Source organism: Leptonotus elevatus, chromosome 20 (genome assembly GCF_054856555.1).
Source record: "Leptonotus elevatus isolate MCC_2025b chromosome 20, RoL_Lele_1.0, whole genome shotgun sequence".
In the NCBI taxonomy this organism is placed as follows: domain Eukaryota; kingdom Metazoa; phylum Chordata; class Actinopteri; order Syngnathiformes; family Syngnathidae; genus Leptonotus; species Leptonotus elevatus.
This window is the reverse complement of record NC_141258.1, coordinates 762,455-789,122: the sequence shown is the minus strand read 5'-3', so window position 1 is coordinate 789,122 and position 26,668 is coordinate 762,455. Positions and strand designations below refer to the sequence as shown.

Below are 26,668 nucleotides of genomic sequence, written 5' to 3'. Positions count from 1 at the left end.
AGATATAAATGACAGGCAGTACGTTTTGCAATACTTGATCCTTTCGTTTGTTGACTATCTGCCAAACGTCTGCTTGGCTCGGGGCCATTAATCGGTTGCAGCCAAACATCAGAATGATTACTTTTTGACTTTGTGGTGGCAAGTTGAACAATCGAGCAGAAGCGACACAGGAAAACGAGAGATGAGCCGATTACATGAGAAGGAAGCGGCTAGGAAACGCCGGGCCGCGTCCGCCCTGGCCCGCTTCCTCTGCGTGGAGTTCCTCTCCGCCCACTTTCTTTGTGTGCGTGTGTGTGTGTGTGTGTGTGAGTGTGTGGCTGTTTTGACATTTTTCTTGCCCAAAAAAAAAAAGTCTATAGAATAAAACATTTAGTTGATTTTACTTTAAATGTGTATAATATATAATTAGAGAAACATATTATTTTGCACGCAAGCTTGATTTTAACGTAATATTTTCAATTATTATTATTATTTTTGTCACTTCTACATTTGGGTAATAATGCAGTGGTTTTTTTTCATGTTCACAGTTTTTTTTTGTGTTGTTTCAATATTTATTTTGACTTTTTTTATTTTAATTATGATGTTAATATTTTGATAAAATACAACAGCACAAATTAAGAAGTATGAAGCACAAGTTTAAAAAAATAAAATAAATAATGTATAAATACATTTAAAATAATTGTACTTAACTAAATTATTACAAATAAAATGTTCCCATATTTTAGTTTTTAAATAATGTTCCTCATATTTTTCTGGATTTTTCAATGAAACATGAGGCCCAATTTTAATAAAATAAAAAAATAGTTATAATTACAGTAAATGTATCAATAATATTTTAATAATATGCAATTCATTAAAAATACATAAACTAAAACTGATATTTAAAAAATATAAAATAAGTAACAATAATTAATTACTAACAAGAATTACTAGAAATAAAGTTAAACGTATTACATCAGATGACTGATTTTAAACAATTCTATTTTCATGTTTTTTTTAAGGTTTCCTAAATTGTTCTTAATTTCTCAGTCGAAGACGAGCATCTACATTTATTTATCTATTTTCATTTTGTCTCCTGCTGTGTTTTGTGTGAAAGGGGGAGGCGCATAAATACATTTTGAGCCGACTTGCATGCGTGTAATTGAAGTGAGCCCTTGGCAGGTTCAAGTGCGTCTCTTTTTCCTGCGTGCGCGCGCGCTCCTGTTGTTTGTTGCTCATGTCATCAATTCATCCTAATCACAATCATCATTAGAGCTTTTTCAATCAAAAAGCCACAAGCAAGCCTAATCAAATAAATCCATGTCCCCCCTTCCCCTTCCTTCTCTCTCTTTTGGCTGGACGGGGAGGGGGGGGGGGGGTCACCAAACAGACGGAGCAGCTCGTTTGCATAACATTTAAGCATGTGGCTGAGGGAGCTTTATTAGATTCATCCCCCTGGTGGGGGGCCCAAGCATGGCTGGACCAACATTGGGGGAGGACGCAATCATCGGAGACATTTTCTTGAGAGTCATAATCGTTTATGAGCTCATCAAAAGTGCACAAAAACGTCTTTCACAATCTTTGTTGTTGTTGTCAGTTAAAAGGATACACAAACAGATTTGGTTTGCATTATGCGTTTGGGGCTGGGGTGTGTGTGTGTGTGGGGGGGGGGGGGGCGTCTTCTGGAGCAGGTTTTAATTAATTAGCCGCTAAGCCGGAACACATGGAACAGCGTGCACAAACCCCATTAAACACGCAAACCCGACCAGCCAAATGCCAGTTGATATGTGCTCGTGCCCCCTCCAATACAACCGCCCCCCCCCCCCCGCCCTCGCCCCACACCCCCCCCCCCCTGCTAGCTGATGTGAAGCTGCTTAGCAGGTTAGCGCTATACTAATGAGACATTTTGGTAAACACATCCCAACAAGCCTGACTGCACCGAGCGTGACGCCCGAATTGCTTCTCGCGGCTAAATTGCTCAATTGTTTGTTCTTTTGCAAGATCATCACAAAAAGAAGAAAAAAAAGACAAATCTGGTTCGGATAATCACATCGTTGCTGTCCAATCAAAATGATGAAATGACGCCTTACAATTCTGCACCTTTTATTATTTATCCTCTGTGATGAATGACTAATATTACTGCAGCTTAAATACTGAGAAATTGTGACCATCCTGTTATCAATATTATATATTATGGTATTACTATTTTAGTTATTTATTTTATTTCATGTATATTTTCTTTAGGTATTTATTTATTTTTAGTATTTTTATTTTAATACATTATTATTATTATTATGACCTTCAAGTATGTCTCGTGACTCATACTGCCCCCATGTGGCCAAGGTGTGTACACCAGAAGGAGCAGGAGCAGCACAACGTCCATTGAATTGAAGCAAAAACATTCCCCCCCCAAAAAAGTGACAAAAACTGTTATGACTGTATGGGGGGGGGGGGGGGGCCCTGGGCACATGGCACATGGCACATGGCACATGGCACTGATGGCAGTCGATGCTTCTAACCACAAAAAAGGGGGCGGGGTCTAGCATTGGTGGCTGCGGGGGAAGGAATCAGCAGCTGGACTACGTTGTGAAGAAATATCACAGATGTTGGTCTGCATGAACTGCTTCCCCTTTTTACGCACTTCCTGCTCAATGTGGCCTCTTTAGACACAGACCACCCTATATCACCCCCCCCCCCCCCCCTCGCGTAGCCTTCCTGCTGCTTGCTTAATTTCACTAAGAAAGGACATGTTAACCTTGTCACCCGCTCAGCGGCGGGGAAGGATGAAAAGCCAAAATGAGCGCCGGTGCGCCTTTGGTGACGTTGCACTTTCAAGTCGACGTTATCACCTCGACTGGATTTTGTCGTTGTCTTGCGCCGTCAACCGTCTGACATGTGGACCTTATCTAATACAAGCATGTTAAAAAAAAAATAATAAAAAAAAATAAAAAATCATCTAACATTTTTAAAGCCATCTTCCAATATGTTGTTTTGTTTCTGAAAACTTTTTGTCATATTTATTGATATTTTCTAATTCATATTTTTGTATTTTGGGGTAAATATATCATTTTAATATTATTAAGTTAAAATCAATTGTTTTTATTCTTTCCAATATATATATTTTTTTATTTTTTTAGGATTTTTTGCCATATATATATATATATATATATATATATATATATAAAGTACTTTTTTGGGGTAATATTTTAAGTTTTATATCCTCGGTTGTCATCAGACCACGCATGTCGCTCCAAGCTGACACTTCCTGGTTCTCCACCAATCACTAGCCATCCCATCCAGACATGCACGTGTGGTGCCTTCAGGAACCTTCCCCAATGTGGGAACACACCACCTGACCCTTAACTACTACTGCAATCATCACGCTGTTCATTTGATTATTTCAGGATGAATTTGGAAACGAGCAAACAATAAAAACATGCATCTGAAATTTGACCTGCGCTTCAAAAAGGCTGTGTGACGTTAACGCAAGTTGAGAAGCAGTGTAGTAAACACCCCCCATTTTGGACAACACGGAGGGGAACATGTGAGAGAGGACATGTCGGAAGAATTCTGCTGGTAATGCGTGTCCGATTGTTGGCCTGGAGCTTTTTTTCAACGTTTTGCAGCTGGCACCTGGAGAAGGACAGGAAATGAAACGTTTTGCAGGGTCGAGAGCGGGAAGCGTTTTATTTGCTTTGAGTCATTGACGGAATCGCCCGACGAGGCTTTGCTGACCACTTGAAGGAATGCGCCACTTTTGGTGTTCAAAGAGAGCCACTGTATCGCCTTCTCCAGACTCGATGGCGCTCGGTGTCGAAAAGTCGTGACCCCGAGCTCAGGGGTCAACCCGACCCCACCTCTCCTCTTCTCTCGGCCGACCTGAGTTCACCTCCGGCGCCGCTTTGTTGACCAACCTAGCAAGCGGCTAGCACGGGTAGCGTCGCACGTTACGCTTCATAAATGTCACTTTTAAAATGCAAAATGAAGAATAATTCATTGCAAAATTAACCTTCCACTTTTCCTTTTTACCTTAAGATGACTTACCTTCACCAGAATGGCACATCGCATTGTAGCCTAAGGTACAATCAATCCTGGCGGATTAATGTGCCTTGTAAATCATAAAAAAAAGCTAGTAAAGCTAGCTGAATTGTTTGCCAACCGCCATAAAACTCTACAAGAAGAAGAAACCAAGTTGCCATGACAGACGAAAAAGGGGCGGAAGTTCCACCGGAAGTACGGAAGCAGTCATGGCAACATGGATTGTACTTTAGGCTACAAGGCGGCGTGGGATTCTGGCCAAGGGAAGCCATTTTAAGATAAAAAAGGACAACTTTAGCGTCGTTATTAAGCAGATGGAGAATTGAGTGGATGTAAGTACGCGTCATTTATTACCTACTATGCATATGCATTATTAAAGACCAACATAATTAGCCCATCACGATTAGCATTAGCGCGCTAGCGATCAGCAATTCAGGTAAACATACACTAACTGCTATTTAGATCACACATACATCATTATATCTACATGACACGTGTAATCGGGTTTAAAAGTTAATTACAGACGATGATTCAACATAATGCGATGAGTAAACAAGGGTAGAGCTAGCTGTTAGCTACATGAGGTCAATAACTTCCTGTTTTCTTCTGAGCACGTTCAGAGCATGACTGCCCTCTACTGGTTAAGTGATGAACACATCTGCCCAAAAAAAAAAAAAAGTATGTGTATAAACATGTTTCCGGCGGAGCTTCGAGGTCGAAAATTTAGGTCGACCTCTTTTCAAAGTCGACTTTTTTGTTCTCTCCGGCCCTGACAGTTTGTAAGTCGCAGTTGTAGCGGGCAAGACAACAAGGGAGGCGAGCAAACGGGCAAAAGGCTGGCGACAGCGCTGCTTTTGTTTTGTTTTTGCTAACGACAGCTGAAGGTTGACTCTGTGATTCAGCCGGGCAGGAAGTGTTCGCTGCACTTTTCCCATCCGTGACCTCTGCCAAGCAGGCCTGAGCAGAACAATCCGGCTCCTGTGACTGTGACCGGGGAAGGCGAAGGGGGGTTGAGGGGGTGGCGGTGGGCGAGCGGCAAAAAGAGAGAGCCAGAGAAGTGGTCCGATTCTGCGGGGGTAACATCAGGCTCCTGCGTTACGCCAGCGTTCCTTTTCTTCTCCCGCCTGGCCCCGAGCTTTTGATCCAGATTGCCGACGGTACTGCTTTCCTCTCAAGCCCAAACGGCCCTCTTTCCATTTTCGCTAGCTGGCGTATCAAGCCCCGCCCACCCTGGCAAGCGTCGCGGGCACAGTCTGCAAAGTGGCCAGCTGCAGAGCAAATCAAGATATCTGGCACGTATGCGCCGCCTCCGCGGGAATCGGCCCTGGCATCTTTTGCTAAATTATCCGGGAAATTGTGGGCGATAACGCAGGTGTTGATATGCTAATAGCTGCCGCGAAAACAATCACCTCATTAGGGTGTTGCGAGAAGAAATGGAAGCGCAACGCCGCCCCCTTCCTCGCTTCCGGACTTGCGCACAAATTACGTCAAAAGGCCTTAAAGGCAGAAACAAGACATCTCGGTTCACAATTGTAACGCCTCAATACATTTGATATCTTTTTGAGGTGCACAATATGCTGCTTATGTTGCCAAAACAAAACAAATCAAAACTGGATGGGCAACATTCGAGATCAGCAGGACACACTTTTTCAAGATCAGGGATCAGCAATTGGCCCCCAAAAATGCTCTTTTGGCCCTAAACACCACAAACACAACCATTTTTTAATGGTTTTCAAGTTTTCCAAAACACAAAAAAAGCAAAAATAATTAAAATAAAATAAAACAAAGACAAAAAAGTAAATCAATAAAATTCATTCAAATAAAACAATAATAAATACATGGATAAAGATGTGAGCACTACGAGACGTGTTTTACTTTCATTTGAGACTTTGCGCTTTCATTTAAGTGGCTTTACAGAATTATTAAATCAATTATGAGCGTTTGATTATGAGCCGCTTTCCTGCTTTTTCAGGGACCAAACCTTGTGGGATCCATGAAGAGTCCTGCTTGGGGCTTTTACCTTTTCACGTTTGATGACTTTTTGAGGTGAAATGCATGCTCAATGGGATCCCGGTCAGGTGATTGATTTGGCCATTGCATAACATTCCACTTCTTTGCCCTCAAAAACTCTTTGGTTCCTTTTTTTACGATCTGTTTTGGGTTATTGTCCATCTGCACTGCGAAGCGCTGGATGTCCAAGTCAAAGTTCCTTTCTCCGTGGTCGACATTTGACCAACACTGACGTCGGCGGCGAATGCGATGTGTGAAAACAAGTTCCTCGCGCTGAGTGCTCGAACGTATTTCATGAGGTGTGTTGTATCGCCGTTACCCCCCCCCCCCCCCCCCCCCCGCGGAGCAATTGAACGTGCGACTGCGCTCCGCCGAGGACCAATCGCACTATTAAGCCCTTCTAATGAAACAGTCACGATGGACTCTCATATCTTCTTTAAATGGAAAAGGCATTGCCTTCATTATTTGCAAGTGTTGAATGAAGGCAGTTGCCATGGCGACGGCCATTGGAGGCTGAAGTCTGGCTGGTCGGGGGGGGGGGGGGGGGGGGGGCAGGGGTTGGGGGTTACGTGGGGACAAAGTGACTCCTAATGGCGAGCTGCTATCCGCAGCTCAGTTGGCCAACAAGAACCGGCACAAGCACACCAAAACTCTTCCTTGTAACAGCAAGCGCAAACAATTTCCTTGGGGGAGGACATTTTGTGTCATGTTTAGCATATCAACACAACATAAGAAGAAATGTTTTAAAATATTTGGCGCCACCTTGTGGCATCTTAGTGGCAAAACAATATGTTGAGGTGAAGGGAGGAGCTTCCGTGAATCAGGCCGTAGCTTTGTCTAATTGAAAAAAGTCATTTTCCGCCATTTTGTGGCATCTGTAAGGCAATTACAAATCAGTTTGTATGAAGGGAGTGTAATATTTTTGCAAAGCATTTGTCACATTTCTCCATCATTTTCTCCATCTCTGTTAACTGCATCAATTTTTTTTTTATTCCTTTTTTTTTTTTTTTTTCCGCATAAATGTCACCCCAAAAATGAGCGGGTTCATGAAAAACAATGAATGGAGGGAGGCAAAGAAAAGGCCTGAAAGCGGCTTTGTGGTAATTACATGATATGAATGTGTTTGCGCACGTGCTGGTTTCAGTCGGCGCTCGCTAATGAGATTAGCCACACAATGGCTAGCCGGGCTCACGGGCTGTCGCCACAGCCGGCACCTTTTCAAACATTGCCAAAATCATCATTTGTTAATATGATCATCTTGACCTTTTTTTTTTTACATTTTTCTTTCAAATTCACTTTTCCTTTCATAGTTTGCTTTATTTCTTTCCATGCGATTGTATTCTTATGATGTCATGTTTGTTGTGGTGTTTGTTTGTTTTTCCTCCTAAATTCTCTTGGCCTGCGTCTCATTTGAATGAACTACTCGCTATCTGTCCTTTCCATCTGTGTCGTGCGGCATGCTCCCATTTTGACTGCGTGTCATCAGCAGAAGGCCAATTTGTGGCATGTGGCTGCAAAGCAAAACAGCACAAATGGCGTATTTGTGCACGCTGAAGGGCTTCTTATTTGCTTCATTTGACAGCAGAAATTGTACATGCCCCCCCCCCCCCATCCTTGCATACAGTATTTATTTGATGCTATTTTTAGCGCACTGTATGATTCCATTGAGACGAAGTGTTGTGCGAACGCGTGATCCACTTGGTCGACTTTCGTGCTCACCATTTGAGATGGCGTGGAGGAGGCGGGGCTATGTGACGCGTTACACTTGGTTAGAGAGGACATTGCTTTGGCCCGTCTTGTTTTCCTTGCCTAGTAATAGTCGGGGGTGGCTCGGGGGGGAATCGCCCCCGACCCCACCCCACCCCCACCACCAGCGCTGTGCTCCATTTTTCTTTTGCAATCACGCTGCAGATGCGCCTGATGTCTGAACAATCTCTTGTGTGCTTCTCCAACGTGTGTGGGGCTCCCGCAGGAATTTCAGGAGGGGGGTGTCGGGGGGGGGGCGGGATCAGTGAAGTGTGTGTGCCCGTGAGCCCGCCCTCACTCACATTTTGCCACCGCACCGCCAGCCACATAAAATAAAAGAAATCCATTCCCAGGCCTGTTCAGGAGCCGCGTGGGGAGGTGTGAGTGTGCGTAAGGGGGGGGGGGGGGGGGGGCTCATATTCTCCTCGGTGGCAGATCTGGATGGAGCCTGCTGAGGGATTAGAGCGCATTCTGTCAGGCAACAATAGAAGTCATCCACATTTGCAGACGCTTTTTGCTGCTTGCGACAAATGTGGCAATGGTTCATGAAAACACACCTGGATCTTTCCCGCCGGATCCTTCATGCCTTCAAGTGCTCACACACGCACACACGCACACACACGCACACACGAGGCTTTAGCGGGCGATGGTGCCGATTAATCGTACCTTGCCTCTCACTGGCCGCGTGCATGCTCACACGCTGATGATGACACGGCCATCTTGCTCCCGTGTCAACACACCTTACAGGTGTACGCGCGCACGCTCGTGTGTATGTTGACAGGCTTGTTTATTGAAGGGGAGGTGTTTATTCAAGGAGCAGGTATTTATTGGAGAGGAAGGTGTCTATGTGAGTGTAGATGTGTTAGAGGGGAAGGTATCAATTGGAGGAGGTGTTTATTTGAACAGCGGGTGCTAATTTGTAGACTTTTTTTTTTTATTTGAGGAGGAGGCGTCCATTTGAGTAGAGGACTTTTTTCTTCTCAGGAGCAGGCGTTTATTTAGGGGATACATGATCAAGTTAAGGGGAGGAGTGTATTTAAATGTGACGTATCTATAAAGGTTAATCATTTATTTTTGAAGCAGGCATTATTTGAGGAGCAGGCGTTTATTTCAGCGAGAGGCATCTTTTTGTGTGTTATTCCATTTTTTGAAGCTGAAGTGTCCTCCCAGCCTTGATTTAAAGAGCTCAATGAGCAGCCAAATGAACGCATTTGAAACGGCTCGACATGGATGCGAGGGGGCGGGGCCTCCGATAGCTCAGCCTGGGGTGAGGCGCGAAGAGGCGCGGCAGGGAGCGAGGGCAAGGGCAGAGGGAGGCGCTCATCAATAAGCACAAGGTCGGTCGGCAAGCGACGGCGGCGGCGGACCAGGATTTGTAAAAAGGCTGCGAGCAACATCCGGCTTGTGGGAGGGCCGAGGGAGACACCTGCTGGCCGCAGAGGAGCATGACCACGCAGGCATCAAACAGCGGAGCAATTCCCCAAAATCGAAGCAATTTGTCAACCTAATAGTTTAGCTTTGAGTGATGTCACTAATTCATTTAGTGCAACCGGACGTTTTTAACTCGATCATTTGTTCAACTGAAGCGAAGCAATTATTTAAAGTGGCCCTAAATTAACATACCGGTAATGAAATGACTTCATTCACCTTAACCCTTGCCCTTTGACCTTACAACGTTTACGCCACGCAAACCATGTTTGACCGTTGCAACAAAGTACTCTCTCAACCCGATATGCGCGGGTGTGCCGACGATCACCTGTGCCAATGCTGCGTGTGTGCGTGTGTTGCAGTTGATGGGCGGCAGGTAGAGCGGCAGGTGGCCACCGAGGGACAATCAGCATGAACTCCATCCAGTCCATGGACAGACACATACAGCAGACCAATGACCGGCTGCAGTGTATCAAACAGGTGAGAGCAAACGTTGAACTGGAAGTAAAACATTTACACGTTTTTATTGATATTGATTTATGTCAAGGCGCTGATCATGTTTTCATCATTATTACAAAACAGATCAATATCAATATGCAACCCTTCAGTTGGATAAATCTCTGTCATGGTTAAATGTTCATGTTTTCAAATGATCGATTAGGCAACATTCCTAGTAAATCATAATGTCCTAAATCATTGGTAAACTAGTAGAAGTGGCGGGGTGAGGGCTACCTGATGACCTCTGACCTAGACATGTTGCACTTTTTAACATGCATGTAAACAGTCAGAAAAACAAATAGAATGAAAGGAAATTTTGGGTACCCAACACAGAACCCTGGGGCACTCCACGTTTGACTGGTGGTCATTGTGATTAGCAGGCCACACCCCTTAAAGGCACACAGCCAACACTTGAATAGTACAGAATGGACAGTAATTATGCCAACTTTATTTTTTATGATTAAAATCACATTTAACCAATTAAAAAAATAAAATAAAATCTGATTTCAATGAATTGAATTCTTTGTACTTTGTTAATGGCATAGCTTACAGCCGCAAGATGTAAACACAAGTGAATTCATTAAATGCACGAATGAATATTGAAATATCACGTTAGCGGCGTTTGCCAGTTAGCCGAATGTGTAGCGGGTATGAAGTGATTGGGCATGTGCCGTCATTTCAAACCACCGCCATTAATTGAGGACGTCTTGTACCTGGGACAATTGGTCTCCATTTAAAAAAAATACAATTATGATTCAAATGAGAGCACTCGGAACAATGAGCTCTCTTTCTCTTGTCCGCATGATGCCGCATCCAAGCTGTCCAAAAATAGAAATTCAATCCATAAATATTGTGACATGGACACTACTTTGTTGTCTGCAAACAAATTCCATTTAAAACGTGTTGCTTTCGTTTGGGGACGGCAAGGTGACAAGCGCGTCCATGTCCCAATATTTATGAGACGGACCGCAAATAAGAAATCCAGCTGTCGTCGCTCACTTGCACTTTTTTGTTGTCACGGAATATAAATCACGTTGAGCTCATTGTGTGTGAGAAGGGTGACACGAAGTAGCCCCCACCCCCACACTTTGATACCCCTTCAAATCCGCCCCCCCAACTCCTCTTGGTGCTCAGGACAAATTGATTTTGTGGCAGCGATGACGAATGAGCGGCCGACGGGACGATCAAGTGGAGGAAATTGGAACGTGTCAGCCTGAAAATCCAAATCCCAAATCATTACGCTGCTAATTTCTCCGTGCTGACGAATTAGGCTCATTTCATTTGGAGACAATCGCTTGAGAAGCGAACTTAAGGTTTTGTAAAATGCGTGCAAAAATTGTTTTCAACGTGGACAAAGTCTGTTTTGAAGGACTTTTCATTTTAGCGTTATGGTGCCAGTCGGTTTGACCGATTCATTCATTAAATACGGTAAAAGGATGAAACAAACCAAAAGAAATGTCAAAATAACACAAGCAAAGCTCTTTTGTCTTTTTATTATTATTTTTTTTTTGGGTGGTCCCGCTGCACAGCACTTACAAAATCCGTCCAACTTCCAAACGGCGGCGACGGAGCTGTTGGACTGGTGCGGCGACCCGCGAGCCTTCCAGCGGCCCTTCGAGCAAAGCCTGATGGGATGTCTCACGGTAAGCGCGCGTCTCACCTCATCGCGTCTCGCCGTTTATCCGATGTCTCTACAATCCATTGTTTCATCGAAACCATTAATTGGATTAAAAAAATAATAATGTTTATCGCAAAATTTACTAACCGATTCTTCTTTTTTCATTTGGTTTTGTGCATCGTTTCAACAAAACCAAACGCTCTCACACGCGCTACTGAATCCCACTCGTGAAACAGTCTCACAATCACGATCAAAGCGCTCTCATACATACTCTTGAAATGCTCTCATTCGCTCTAATGGAAGTCTCACACGTTGACGTGTTCTCTTAAATTATTCTGAAGCACTTGCAGGCAACGCTCTCACACATAACACTGAAGCGACTGAAACACTCTCACACTCACTCCCAAATTGCATTTTGCAAAATGCTCTCATGTACACGACTGGAATGCATATTTCATATGTTGTGTGATTTGAATTTTCCTCTGCAGAGTTGAAAATGGATTTTCAGTTTTCTGTGCACGTTTGAGTGACGTTGTGGCGCCCGCTTTCAGGTGGTGAGCCGCGTGGCGGCGCAGCAGGGCTTCGACTTGGACCTGGGTTACCGCCTCCTGGCCGTGTGCGCCGCCAACCGGGACAAGTTCACGCCCAAGTCAGCAGGTAAGAACGTTTTGCGCGCTTCCCACCTTCACCTTCCAAAACGCCGCAAACCGCCGTCTCCGTCGAGCGCCCTCGTGCCGGCACAGATCATTCGCAAACAAATTCAACAGGCGTGACGAGGACCATCACGCCGGTTTCCCTGAAAGATGATTTGAGCGCTTTAATGTCGTTAGCGAGGAGGCGTCGGGAATGCTAATGAGGACGTGGAGGCGGATTCTTTTCTTTTGCCTCCTTTTCAGTTGTTTGGTTTGTGGTTTGCGCCTGTTTGGCCTCAAAAGCAGCAAATCGTTTGAGTTTTTCCTCTTCCTGATTGAACCGTCACGGTTTTGTACGTATGAGGCCTCCGATCTCTTGACGTTTGCCCAAATGAACTTTGGCTGCCGGTTTTGCTAAATGCTCCGTGAGGAAATCAAATCTGCGGACGCGCTCACAGGTTTCCATCGTCTGTTGCGTGTAACGGGTCCCGTATCGTTCGCAGTCGGCGAGAATGCTCCAAAATGACAAAAACTTCCTGGGCCAAGTCTGGATGACCTCAAAATCATTTTCTCGCTAAAAAGAAACGCAGTTGATTGAAATGACAAACGCGTCGCTGGTGCCAGCTTTCCCGCGATCAGACCAAAAAACGTTTACGTTTATTATGTATTTTTTAACAAAACCGATGATCAAATGTATCGAACCTATTTTCACTTCAACAAAACCCAGACTTTCAATCATTAGGCAACATAATGCGGCGCGGCTCCCGCAAAGAGGCGGAGTTTACGTTCGTTTTGTTCTCAAGCTTTTGTCAACCTTTTCAATGGATTCAAATGTGAGAAAATAACAGACGGCGTGGCGGACCACTTCATAAAGTCCATGAGTGGAAAACATGTGAAGTTGACCATATTTGGACATTCGCGCTTTCCCTTTGACAGCGTGTGCAAGTCACAAGAAAGTTCACATCTTCGCCTTCAAGTTTCAAGCTCGTCCCAAGTTGCTGTTTTCAAATCTCAGCCGAGTGGAGGCGTTCCTAACTTCAGCCAAGTTCCCACTTGGTGACCTAAATGTGACTTGAGTCAAGTCATGTGACTCCAGTCATGTGACAGTCAGCTGCCTCTCACCTTTAAAAATAAATAAATAAATGATGGCCAATCGGTAGAACTTCACAGTATGTTTCCAGTGTTTCATGTCGGAAATAGTGGAAGTCGTCTAACGGCAAAGCAGATTAGTAGTTCTAAGGTTGGGGGTTCAAGTCCAGGATCCGGGCTTCCTGTGTGTGGTGTTTGCATGTTTGCCGGAGCGTCGCGGCGACCTCGGCTCCTTCCCGCATTTGCTCGTCAAGGAGGTTGTTAAGGCGCTTGTGTGGCAGCCAGGGAGATGGTCCTTCAACCCCCCCACCCCACCCCACCCCCCACAGGGCCCCAGGAACCGGACCCCCTGACACCCAGTGGGGGCGTTACCCAGCAACCGGAGTCACATGACGAGGGCCAGAAAGGTGGCAGGAGAAAAGGGGGGCTCAACTTTTTTAATAATGCGGCAGCCCTCATTGTTTATCCAAGACGCAAAATCCAAGACGTTGTTCATCAAAACCCAATTTTTGGGCTTGATTTGTGGGCTATTCATGACCCAACGGTTTTGGGCCAATTGAATAACCGGATTAATTTGTGTCCAAACTGAACCTAACATTTTGGGTTAAGCAACTCAGAAAGTTAGGCTGAAGTCAAATGAATAAAGCCGCATGATAGCCCAATTTTCTGGGTTGTGTTGTGGGTTTTTCATTTGACCCAACCTTGGCTTAATTGACTAACCTGACTGAATTAGTTCAAAAATGAACCGACCCAACTTTTTGAGTTATTTAACGGCTTATTTAGTGTGTGCTGCCGTCACACCGCTTGGGAACGTCACACTTTACCAAATCAGATTTCATTTTGGGCAAATTAGTGAAATTCAGTCGGCAGCCGCTGCAATATGACGGGTGGAAAATCAATGCTCACGCCCTCTTTTTGTTTTGTTTGATGTTGAGGTCGTCCTTTGCTGCTTGCGTGTGCACAACTTTTTGGAGGCAAATATTTCATTTCATACACGACCATTTTTTCTGGATGTGTGTGTGTTACTTTAAGTGTAATTGCTTTTTACTGTTGAATGGAGATGCGCTTGACAAGACCAGAAAAGGCCGCCATGTAATTTAGTGACTTGAACAACTGATAGCTTGAATGGGATGGGGGGGGGGGCGCATTGCACCGGAGCGGGCGATGGAAAAGAGGGGGGAGGGTTGCCAGCAGTGACCCCTTTGTGAGCGAGATTAGCCGGTTCTATTAATCCGTGATTACGTGGGGGGGCATCAAAGTAAGTAGGCTCCTTCCTCACAACCGCCCGCTACATCATCATCATCATCATCATCATCATCATCATCATCATCATCAGGGGGTACACTCACCATAGCTGTCAGTTGGGCTCCCCCAAAACAAAAACCTTCATTAGCATTTTTGGGGAATGGTACACTCCCAATTGTTTGCGCTTCAACTGGCTCTTGGAATTTCTGCCTTCTGAAGAGTGAAAGGACAAGAAGGGGGGGGGGGGGAAGCGAGGGAGGGAGGGGGTTGTTCTACAAACAAGGGCGGCTAAACAAGCTTTTCAGCGTGGTAATTGGTCGGGCCGAGGCTCGTACATGTGGAAATAACCGCCCAAGGTTTGCCAGCTGTTTTCGTTATGAGTTATCAATCTTTTTTTGAACTACAAAAACACAAAAAAAGCGGATCGTCCCCGGCTGCTGTCGTTCCAATAATACAAAATCAATACCCCTTTTTGACCCACTTTGGGTTATTTCTGACCCAACCGTTTTTTCCCGTGTATCATAACAAGTCAGCTAGCTTCATGCTAACATAAAATGCAAAATGCCATATGCAGGCTAACAGAATTAGCCCTCCAGGTTTGCAATGCAAACATCAGGGCTCACCTGCTTTCCAGTTTAGTCACACCTCGTTGGCAATGCGAGCCCGAAGGCACTTTGACGTCAATTTCTATCGCCAAAATGGATGACAAGGCATGTATCACGCTTAATTCTTATTCCACCGCCGTCCGAGAGTGCGCGTGACATTTGACGCCCGCGGTGCTTGCTGCGTCCATGTTGCTCTTGCTTGTGTCATTATTTATCCAAGCCTCATGAGCTGTAATTGGCTCCTCCCCCTTGTCCAACAGGAAGTCGCCTCCTCCTCCGCCTGCATTGCCCTTTAATTACTCTTGTGATGGATGAAGTCAGTCACGATTGTTTTTTTCTTTCTTTTTTTTTATGCTAAATGTTGCTTCTTCTTCTTTTTTTCTTTTTTAATCAGATTGGGTTGCGGGGGTTGGTTCGGGTAACTGGAACGCAGCCAAAGCGCAGACAGTCTGACTCGAGCACATTAGGCACCACCCCCTCTTTGCAAGTTTGAAATGTGAGCCGCCTGCATTTTTTTCCTTCCTTTGCTCCTTCTTGCCCTCCCCTCGCCTGCTTTTTTTGCCTGCCTGCTGGCGAGGAGGCTTCGCTGCTAGTGCGTGAGTGCGCGTGAGAGCGGATGCGTGCGTTGCCAGAGCGTGCAATGGATCACTAGACAGGAAAAAGGAAGCCGCATCAAGACGGAGGTGAGGAGGTAAAGCTTCTCTTGACTCTCTCTCTTTCCTTCTCTCCTTCCTCATCTTCAAACCTTCCAGATCATTTGTCACCTCCTCCTCTTGGACTACAAACATGGCGGCCCTCTGCTGCTCTGCTGTTATTCCCTCCCGGCTTCTCTCGGGGGTCTTTTATGTGCACGGGAGCCGGTAGCGAGTGTAACGACGACTCCATCTCTGATTGGCTTTGCTGTTCCCTTTCTTTATTTTATTATTTTTTTTTTTTAAACAAGCCAGCCATGAATAATTGATGCTCATTGTGCAGCAGGCGGTCAGAGCGATGGAGGAGGCATTGCCTCGGGATGCTCGGGGAAACCAGGCGGAAGGGGGCAGCGGGGGGTTTTCGCGAAGAATGTTAATGTTACGGAAGGGTTTGAAAATGAGCTGCCGGCATCAGCGGAGGGAAAAGCGGCCGCCGCCGTTTGTTGCGACCTGCTCAACACGATTACAAATTATTAGCAATTAGTGGCTTCTTCTTTTTGCCAAAGTGCATCATCCAGCAGCAGTTTGTCTTCTTTTGAGGAAAAGCACGTCATGAATTTGTCAGCTTTTTAGGAAAGTGTAACATCAACATGTCTTGTTTCGAAGACGTTTCAACAGCAAAGTTTCTTTGTTTTGGGAAAATAAAGCATCGGTCATTTGTCTTCATTTTAGGAAAGTGCAACATTAAAAGGTCTTACTTTTAGAATAAGTGAACATGTATTGTTGGAGTTCCTTTCAGCAAAGTTCAACATTGTCTACTTTTGAGCAAATCCATTGAAAAAGATCAATTTGTTTTCTTTTTAGGAAAGTGTAACATCAACAGTTGGTTTTGTTTTTAGGATGGTACCATAATTAATAGTTGCCTGTTTTTGTCTATTTTTATTTTATTTTTAAAAAGAACCCAGCAACCAGTTGAGGGTGTACCCCGCCTACTGCCTGAAGCCGGCTGGGATAGGCTCCAGCAACCCTTGTGAGGACAAGCGCTTAAGAAAATGGATCCAACGAGGTGCCCCTAGAGGTTCTCGATGTTAGTGCAGGCATTAAACTTGAGTTTAATTCAACAATTAATTCAACCCAATTTATGCTACAAAAAGTATAAAGTTAATAGTTAGATTTAATTATCAAATAGTGCAGCATCAGCAGTGTTTCTTTCTTTTCTTTTTCTTTAGTGCTTCTAAAATTGACACCAAAATCAATCCATTTGTCGATTGTCACTTTGAACATTTGTCTCGCAGTAAATGCGTGACAATATTGATGTTGTTGTTTTTTAATAGTCTTCCTAGAAGTGGGCTTGCAAAGAAAATCAAGCAAGCAGGAAGCTGATCGCGGTCAAAAAAAAAAGTCTCCAAATGAGCGTGACGGCGTTTGAGTGGCCGCCGCCGGCATGATGGCGGCAACAGCTGACTGCCGCGTTTGACCCACTTGCGCACCAGGGGTCAAAATGGCCTCCATTATCTTGTGGGAGTCGCGCTGACCTACTTGAGGCGCCGTTTCCAGCCAGACTCTTGCCACTTGATGGCTTTATAGCCGTCAGCCCGCAGATACTGTCGGTGCCGGCCACGGGAGGAATTCACACATTTGGCTTTTGGGGAATGTCTCGCCGTTGCTGTTGCAAGCAACATTCCTTCCAGGGAATTTTCTCAATTTACTTTGCCGTCATTTTCACATTGAACGATTGCATCATTGCGGTTAGCAACGATTTGTCGGCCATTTTGGAGCAGTTGGATGTGAAAGGATCACTTTTAAGCCGTGTTTCTTGTGAACGTTCATTTGTTGGTGCTTGCGAAACCAAATTACTTTTACAAGAGCACAACTCTTTGACACATTCACGATAATGTCACAAATACATGTGTGTTGTATGGTTTGTATAACTGGCATGGCTAGCGTTTGCCCTCTGGCGCTACTTGACAAAACGGACCAGAGCACAGTACTTTTTTGATTTTGATTCTTTAGGTTGGAATTCAATTTGATTTGATTTTGATTTAAATACTTTGACATAAAACCCGTAAGAAGTGGAAATACTAATTAATAATAGAGTACAAGTTAACAGTTTTTAAAAATGTACAACGAATGCGGCGTCTGTCCAAATAATGCTAATCACACCAACAGCGCCCCCCAATGGCCAGGAGGCGAGTTGATTCTGAGGATTTGCGGAATTCAGGTAGAAGAGTATTAACGATCAATATTTTCACCCACCCCTGCTTATATTGTTGAACACAAACAAAGTTGTTATTTTGCCAGACATTCGAGAATGATACATTTGACAGCTGTCATTTCGGGTATGACTTAGAAAGTAGATCGCTACATAGCGTGTTTGTGTGTGCGTGTGCATGCGCAGTCCAGTAAAAATGTAAAATTTGAACCCTACAGAAACCAACTGCTGCAGGAGGTGTCAGTCTGACTCAGGTACTGCTTGTGTGTCAGGAAGCTGTCATACACACTTCCCTCCTTCCTTCCTCCTCCTCCTCCTCTTCATCATCATCGTCATCGTCATCGTGTGTACAGTGTGACCGCGTGCAACCATGCCATGAGCCGTATTGCTGTCGTTGTGCTTTTTGTTGGATTTGGATGATTGTGCTGCTGCGGCTGCAGTGTGGAGCATGTCACACGCGTGATCTTGTGTGTCCAAAGCCTTTGCCTGCTTCATGCTTCATCCCAAGCAGTCCAAGGAAGGTAGAAGTTTCTGCTTGCGGGGTTATTCAGCTTTTGGCCATAAAAGGGCCTTCATTGAGACGCATACAAAAACTCTAGATTTTGATCACTTTGCTGAGTATCACTCATCAGAAATTATAATCATCATCATATTCACAGCAAATAGAACAAGGCAGGAGAATCATGCGGTTTGCCACAGCTCATCAGCACAGTGACATCATCATAAACAATAATAAAAATGAATGAAAGTAGTTATAAGTTACAAATTATAAATAAATATAATTATTGAAAATAGAAATGATGATTTATTGATTTTCCATTTCAGTGGCAAAGTAGGGAAACAAACACACGTGAATCCAAGCAGAAGACAAATGTGTTGATATTGTTGCCTTGTTGAGTCACTGGAAAGTTGCTGAAACGTTTCGCCACTGGTCATATCTGCAATGCCGTGTAATCGAGTAGATGACAAATCAACTTGAACCCCAACCGGATGTGTCAACAAATTGCACACTGGCACCTTGAGATACGAGATGCCTTTTTTTTTTCAAGCTAAGTTTCAAGATACGAGCGCCGTATGCGTGGCGTAATGCTAGCAAAACGTTGCAAAACAGCAGGCAGGCTAACAAATAGCATCAGTGCGGCGCTCTCGTGATCCTTTAAGCCATGAACATTTGAACACAAACATGCAAATAAAACAAGACTCACTTTCCTCCGTGAAAGATGGCGCATATTCCAGTCACGTTTTTGTTTCTTTGCAACAGAGTATGACTCAAAATCGGATCCCTCTCATTATTAATTGTCGTAGGGAAAAACGGCCCACCCAAAAGGATCAACAAAAAACAGGTGTTTCTGCGAATAACGTGCAAATGCTGAACCACAAATACGCAGGTTCCACCTTATATCCGTCTTATAGTGCCCCCAAGTGGCCACGGTGTGCACACCAGAAGGAGGGGCACAATGCCCAATCGACTGAAGCAAAAAAGGTAGCGAAAACTATGTGTAAATGTTGATTAATTGTGTCATTAGTGTGTGTTTTTATTAAGTACAATAATAGAGTGCTTTTTTTTTTTATTCCAAAAGAAATTACTGGCGTTCCCATATTTATCTCAAGCAAGGCGACTTTGTTTCCAAATGTGGCGGCGCACTTGCACATATGGTCGCTTGTAATGAGCCCGCAGGGTGCCTGAACCCGACCCTTTCGGTCTATGACCTCCCCCGGGCCCTCATCCCACCGCCGCCCGCCTTGAACGGGCCTCAGGTGAGCCGAGGTAGACGGCGAGCACATCTGCGCCTCGCCTAATTAGCGTCGCGTTGTTTTACCTTTACGCTAGCAATTTGTGTTTGTTTTGGGGTTCAATTGGTTACATTTGACAATTATTTTTCTTGTTCTCCTTCTTCTTCTTGGGCTGTGTGTTGTGCGAGGTGATGGCTGCAGGTGTTTTGTTTGTGTCAGGACCCAGAAAGGACACGGGTTCGGGGGCGGGCGGGCGGGTGGAGGTCGGGCAAGGGGCCGGTTAAGGTGGAATTGACAAGAGAGCAGGTGTCCATTAGTTAGTCATCTGGAGAAGAGGAAGGAAGTGGGGGCAGAGGGGTGTGCAGGATTCAGGCCTCCAGTGACCCCTAGTGGCCAAATGGAGTCATAGATGTAGTGAAACGTTGGATTCCAGTTCATTGCAGTGAATGACTTTGGATTTATCAATAAATGATGCATAAAGGCAATTATCAATGATGCTCCAAAACAATCTTGTGCCTTGGAAGAGGTCACGCGTGTGATGGTTGTCTTTTGCTTCCTTTGCAGCTCTTCTGTCGTCGTGGTGCGAAGAACTGGGACGCCTCCTCCTGCTGCGTCACCAAAAGAGCCGACAGAACGAGCCGCCGGGAAAAGTGCCCATGCAGCCCCCCATGAGCTCCATGAAGCCCGGCCTCTCGCACGGGTCGGTCCCGCAACCCCACGTTTGCCTTCCTCGTAGATCCGGATTTGCATCAGGCGGCAAATGTGTGCAGGAATGACCAATTTGATTCCCCCGCAGAGATGGCTCCTTTCCCTACGACTCGGTCCCCTGGCAACCGAACAGCAACCAGCCTCCGGGTTCTCTGTCGGTGGTGACCACCGTCTGGGGCGTCACCAACACCTCGCAGAGTCAGGTGACAACTCCGTTCCCGAACGATTGGCCAGCCGGCGCTGACCAACACCGTCCTGTAATCTGTCCACGCTGACCCTCCGCAGGTTTTGGGGAATCCCATGAGCAACAGCAACAATCCCATGAACCCGGGCGGCAACCCGATGGCTTCGGGGATGTCCGCCAACAGTCCTGGCATGAACCCGCCTCAGTTCAGCGGCCCTCAGCAGCAGTTCCCCAGCAAAGGCAACGCCAACCAGTCCTACATGCAGCAGGGCATGTACGGACGGCACAACTACGCCGGCGGCGGGGGCTTCGCTGGCAAGTGAGTCGGTGTTGGGCATGCTCAATTTAAAGTTTCATTTGATTTTGTTCCGTGAACATGCTCGTAACTCAAATCACATTTTAGAAAGAACGGAAATTCCAGTAACACATGAGTTCTTCCCCCCCCCCCCCCGGTGAAAGAGTAAGTTGTACTGAGTAAGTTGCGTTTGTTTTCAAGCTACCCCGGGGGCCACAACGCTGGCCCCGGCGGCATGGGCATGCCTCCACACTCGCGCCCGCCGTCAGACTTCAGCCAGCCCGCGGCGGCGGCCGCTGCCGCAGCCGTCGCCGCCGCCGCCGCCACGGCAACCGCCACTGCCACCGCCACTGTCGCCGCCCTGCAGGAGACCCAGAACAAGGACATGAACCAATACGGACCAGTAAGAGGCAGTGACCAAACGTTCGACGCCGCTCCGATGCTGACCGAGCCGCGTTTTGTCTTCCAGATGAGCTCCTCCTTCCAGATGGGACCAAGCCAGGCCTACAACAGCCAGTTCATCAACCAGCCGGGACCACGTGGGCCCCCGTCCCTCCCCGGGAACATGAATGCATCCGGCATGAGCGGCCCCCCGATGGGGATGAGCCAGCCCAGGGGCCAAGGCATGGGGCCCTTTGGAGGTCACGGCCAACGGATGCCCCAGCAAGGCTACGCGGGACCCCGACCTCAAGGCGTGCCGATGCAGGCCATGAAAAGACCCTACCCGGGGGAGGTGAGTGCGAAAGCCCCCCAGCCTGGAATTGCTTTCTACTTCCCCAATTGTTTTGCTCAATCTTGACTTTCTTTCTAAATCTCAGCCGAACTACGGCGGGCAGCAGTATGGACCGAACAGCCAGTTCCCGAGCCAGCAGGGTCAGTACCCCGCACCCAACGCTTCCAGGCCGCTTCCGCCCGGCAACTACCCCGGGCAACGGATGCCGGGGCAGCAACTCCAGTCCCAATATCCGCCGCCCACTGGCCCCATGGGACAATATTATAAGGTACGCCGGCCGATTCGCCCTTTTGGGGGACGTGTACCGACTGCTGGGAAAAAGTTCTAATATTGTTGCTTCCGTTTTTTGGTTTAATAACAGCAAGAGCCGCCTTTCAATGGCCAAACCACAAACTTTCCCGGGAGTGCTTACCAGTACAACCAGGGTAACATGAGCGGGGTAAGTGCACACGATCCACTCTCAAGTTATGCATTTGGGAAGTCCTGTGATTTTCAACATTCTCATTTTTTTTTTCCCGCCATTCAGCCGCCCAGACCGATGGGCAACTACCCGCACTCCCCGGTACCGGGCAACCCCACCCCCCCAATGACCCCGGGGAGCAACATCCCTCCGTATCTGTCACCCAATCAGGACGTGAAGCCGCCGTTTCCTCCTGACGTCAAACCAAATATGACTTCTATTCCGCCACCGCCCGGTTAGTAACGTCTCCTTTTTTGCACAGAGGACATTTTGTGATGAGTCTGACCGCTCGTCCTGCGTTGCAGCCAACCACAGCGAGGAGCTGCGTCTCACCTTCCCGGTGCGAGACGGGGTGGTCCTGGAGCCCTTCAGGCTGGAGCATAACCTCGCGGTCAGCAATCACGTCTTCCACTTACGGCCCTCGGTGCACCAGACGCTCATGTGGAGGTAAGACCGCGTGTCATCGGGTCAACGGCGAGGCTTTGGATTGAGGGACGGTTTGTGCGAGAAGTCAAGTTTATTCATAGGACACGTTGAGGGTGACCGCCGTCGGCCAGAGTGCGTGAAACGGGACGGAAACAATTGGAAGACTTTGAGGAGTTGAATCCAAGTTAGGCCCAGAAGGAAGATGGCCACCAAGACTGAGAGGTCAAAGCTAAGTCAGAGTTAAAAGCGAGACAAAGATGAATTGACACCAAGATGAGACGATGTTACACCAAACAACAAACCCTGGCAATGTGAGACAGATCAAGACCCAGTCCAAAGCAAAGTGAGATGAGAAGAAGACCAGGACTAAGCCGAGTGGAGAAACCAAAACAAAGTCGGGAAGAAAACCAAGGCAGATCGAGACCAAGACCAAGGCAATGCAAGACTTGCTAGGACAGAGTAGAGAACAAGAAGGATCCAAAAGCCTGAACAAGGCAATGTGAGACCAAGTCGGGGTCTTGAACAAAACGGGTCGAGACCAATGCCAAGTCAAAAACAGGGCCAATACATAATGAGACCGTGAAGAAGACAGCTTGAGACCAAACCAAGAGTCAAGACTAAGTTCAAGACCCAGGGAGGCAGACCAAGACCAGGTTAAAGTACCATCAAAATATTTGCTGGTCCGTGTCCCAATACTTGAATTCTGGTCTTGTCAAACCACAGGCGGCTGTCCCTTCGTTTCATTGTACTTTTTGCTTAACCCAACCGAGGTCCTGAGCATGAACGCACCGTTGCGCTCCCGGTTCCAGGTCGGACCTTGAGCTGCAGTTCAAGTGCTACCACCACGAGGATCGGCAGATGAACACCAACTGGCCGGCCTCGGTTCAGGTCAGCGTGAACGCCACGCCGCTCACCATCGAGCGCGGCGACAACAAGACCTCTCACAAGCCCTTGCACCTGAAGCACGTCTGCCAGCCGGGCAGGAACACCATCCAGATCACCGTCACCGCCTGCTGCTGCGTAAGGGCGCAAACAGAAAAAATGGCTCCCGTGCCGAGCTTTTGCTGACGTTTGCGTTTCCTCCCGCAGTCGCACTTGTTCGTGCTGCAGCTGGTCCACAGACCGTCGGTCCGCTCCGTCCTCCAGGGTTTGCTGAAGAAGAGGCTCTTGCCAGCAGAACATTGCATCACCAAAGGTAAGCAACGGACCACGAACGGACCACGAACGGACACCGAACGGACCACGAACGGACCACGAACGGACCACGAACGGACACCGAGAACGGACAACCGCTTCTCGAGTGACACTTCATTCATTCACTTCTCATTCTTATTTCTCACAGTCAAGAGGAACTTTAGCAGCGTGGCGGCGGCGTCGTCGGCGGCGGGCAACGCCGCCCTCAACGGCGAGGACGGCGTGGAGCAGACGGCCATCAAGGTGTCGCTTAAATGTCCCATCACCTTCCGGCGAATCCAGTTGCCGGCCAGAGGACACGACTGCAAGCACGTTCAGGTGACGTCCGGTCCGACAAATGACACGGCAGCATCAAAAAAAACAACAACAACAACTAAAATCATCGCGGTGACTTGTTGCAGTGTTTCGATTTGGAATCGTATCTCCAACTCAACTGTGAGCGGGGCACGTGGCGATGTCCTGTGTGCAAGTACGTTTACGGCACCAAAAGAAATCCCCCAAAAAGAACAGCATCGTATTAGGAATGATGGATTCCAATTGGTCTTCTTTCTTTTTTTCTCCTCAGTAAAACGGCGTTGTTGGAAGGGCTGGAGGTGGACCAGTTTATGTGGGGCATCTTGAACGCCATTCAGAAGTAAGGCATTAAATCATCCATTTTTAATTTTCATAATCCACACATTTTTCTGTAAAAATATAGACATATGGTGGCATGCTAATAAAATAAATATTTAAATATAATGCACATGTTTTATTGGACATTTGACATATTTGGATTTATGTATGCTTACAATATAGTTATTGTTTGTTATGCAACCTCTATTATTATTAGTAGTAATTTTTTATTCATTTTTTTCATTATTTTAAACGTATGTAAAAAGTTAAAACAAATGAAAATAATATATTCATCCTAAATATTAAAGAACAAAATAAAAATACATATATCTATTTTTTTATGTTCGTATCATTTATTTATTTATTTATTGCTCATGTAGGGTGTGTTCATATTGCATCACTTATATAACTCTAATGCTATAATAAAAATGTGTATTTATTATACATGTCACCATTGTCATTATTATTATTATTATTGCATACAATTATAGATAATTATGTCCTTTCATATATTTAAATTAAATTTGCATAATACATTGACATGTCATTTGCATTATAAATGTCTCACTATGTAGTAGTTTTATTTATTAAGTATATATTTTTACGCACATATATATCGCCAATATTATGTATGATTTATATGAATGTATTTCCATTGTTGTGTTTACATTTTTAAAAAATGATATTGTCTATTGTTCTAAAAACGTGATTTCATCGTATCGCGTGTGCGTTTTCCGCCCACCCTGCGCCGGCATTTCCGATGGTTTGCGATTACTCGCGTTGTTGTCTTTGCGTGATTCAGCTCGGAGTTGGAGGAGGTGACGATCGACCCGACGTGCAGCTGGCGGCCGGTGGCCGTCAAGTCTGAGATCCACATCAAGGAGGACCCGGACGCTCCTCTGGCCAAGCGCTTCAAGACCATGAGCCCCAGCCAGATGGTCATGCCCAACGTGACCGACATGATCGCCCAGCTGGGACCCGGACCCTCGCCGTACCCCTCGCAGCAAGCGGCCAACAACGGCGAATACGCCGCCCAAGGTAGGACGTCCGCAAACAAACAAACCCCGCGCAGCTTGAAAGTGGTCTGACGTTGTGGTGCCGCGCTCTCCTAGGCAACAGTTACCACGGCAACTTTGAATTCCCGCACGGAACGCCGGGCGCGACCTCTGTCAACGACTTCATGCACGGGCCCCAATTGTCGCACCCGCCCGACATGCCTGGCGGCCTGATGAGCTCCGACAAGCCTCTTTGTCACGCCGTGCCCGACTCGGTGAGTTGGGTTTTGCCCTTAGTCTCATCTTGGATAACATTTCCAGCTACCATGGGGAAGTAAATATTGTAGATGCTTGTCCTGTATCACTATTGTGAGTGTGTCTCAGTTCAATGCCGCATGCTTACCTTAGTCTCCCCTTGGAGGCTGTCCTAACTGCGTTTTGCCACAGTCTTCAGTTTGATGCCCTTAGTCTCTTCTTGGATAACGTTTCTGAAAATTAGGAGACGCCTTGTTCTGCGCCACTGTTGTCAGTGTGTCTTGATGCAACAAATATGATTCAATGCCACGTGGCTATTTGATTTTCACAGTTGCCCTTAATCTCCCCTTGTAGGAAAGGTAAACATTAATGTAGAGAGTAGACAAGTAAATGCAGGAGTCTCATTTTGCACCACCGTTGTCAGCATGTCTCTGTCCGACTGATACGCTTAATGCAAAGTGGCTTTCACAATTTTGTAGTGGCCCTTAGTCTCCTCCTGGATAAAATCTGTCTCCTCATAGTGGAGAAATAAATACAGGAAACCTCGTTCTGCGCTACTACTGTTGTTTTGACCAGTCAGAAATTCACTGTTGCCCTTAGTCTCCTCATGGATAAAGTACTGTACATCTTCATCCATTTTTAATAGCGTGTCTTGTATTTTTGCAATTTTCCTCTTCCGCTCCGCCCCTTTGCAGATACCTCACTCGTCCGTCAACGAGCCGTCGCATGGCACGTTGCAGCAGAGCATGCACGGCTCGCCGCATCCGGGCGGCCAATCGGGGCAGCAGCAACAGCAGCTCCACCACGGCGGCCCTCCGCCCCCATCGCGGCAACCCCCGCCGCCCCCCCCTCCTTCTCAGCAGCAGCAGCCCGGTCCGAACAGCCACCCGCACCCCCACGGCGACCTCACCTTCAACACCTCCAGCAGTTTGGACAGCCAAGCCGGCTCCGACATGCCAGAACCTTCTTTAGACGTGAGTCGCACCGGTGTGTTATTGATGGATGGATGGATGAGTAGTTGGATGCACTCTAAAAACAGTAGGGTCAAAAATAACCCAATTCTGGGTCAACGTTGGACAGATCCTCTACTTGGCTCATTTTGACCCAACTTTGAGTCAAAACTTTCTATAAAACAACCCAGAAAATTGGGTCAAATTGACGCATCAAGTGCATTGGTACCATTTTTTTGTATCCATAATTGTGTTACTTTTGACCCAACTGTTCAGAGTGAGTTATCGTTTCCTTCCGAACACAGCCGGTTTCCCTTGTTCCGTGCGGGTGTGCACACTTTTGCAAGCACAATATGTCAGTTGTTGGTTTTCACTCCTCCTCTTCTCCCA

The 26,668-nt window shown here is 46.4% G+C and overlaps 1 protein-coding gene across 7 annotated transcripts in view; it reads left to right on the top strand.

Moving 5' to 3' along the window:
* The window catches only part of LOC147156276 (zinc finger MIZ domain-containing protein 1-like), a 60,686-nt gene that overhangs the window by 31,927 nt on the left and 2,091 nt on the right, over positions 1–26,668 (top strand). The window contains exons 3-23 of one of the 7 annotated variants that reach the window (XM_086064635.1): positions 9,564–9,681; positions 11,229–11,342; positions 11,869–11,974; positions 17,951–17,986; positions 20,031–20,166; positions 20,263–20,377; positions 20,460–20,677; positions 20,855–21,056; positions 21,123–21,386; positions 21,472–21,654; positions 21,748–21,825; positions 21,913–22,081; positions 22,152–22,293; positions 23,082–23,292; positions 23,362–23,467; positions 23,615–23,784; positions 23,868–23,935; positions 24,032–24,100; positions 24,881–25,116; positions 25,191–25,348; positions 26,024–26,302. In XM_086064635.1, the coding sequence (XP_085920761.1) occupies positions 9,613–9,681; positions 11,229–11,342; positions 11,869–11,974; positions 17,951–17,986; positions 20,031–20,166; positions 20,263–20,377; positions 20,460–20,677; positions 20,855–21,056; positions 21,123–21,386; positions 21,472–21,654; positions 21,748–21,825; positions 21,913–22,081; positions 22,152–22,293; positions 23,082–23,292; positions 23,362–23,467; positions 23,615–23,784; positions 23,868–23,935; positions 24,032–24,100; positions 24,881–25,116; positions 25,191–25,348; positions 26,024–26,302 (3,129 nt within the window). In that variant the 5' untranslated portion in view covers positions 9,564–9,612. Of the gene's footprint in view, positions 1–9,563; positions 9,682–11,228; positions 11,343–11,868; positions 11,975–15,469; positions 15,580–17,950; positions 17,987–20,030; positions 20,167–20,262; positions 20,378–20,459; positions 20,678–20,854; positions 21,057–21,122; positions 21,387–21,471; positions 21,655–21,747; positions 21,826–21,912; positions 22,082–22,151; positions 22,294–23,081; positions 23,293–23,361; positions 23,785–23,867; positions 23,936–24,031; positions 24,101–24,880; positions 25,117–25,190; positions 25,349–26,023; positions 26,303–26,668 lie in introns of those variants that run through there. The other 6 variants (XM_086064633.1, XM_086064636.1, XM_086064634.1 and 3 more) reach the window with 6 other exon arrangements.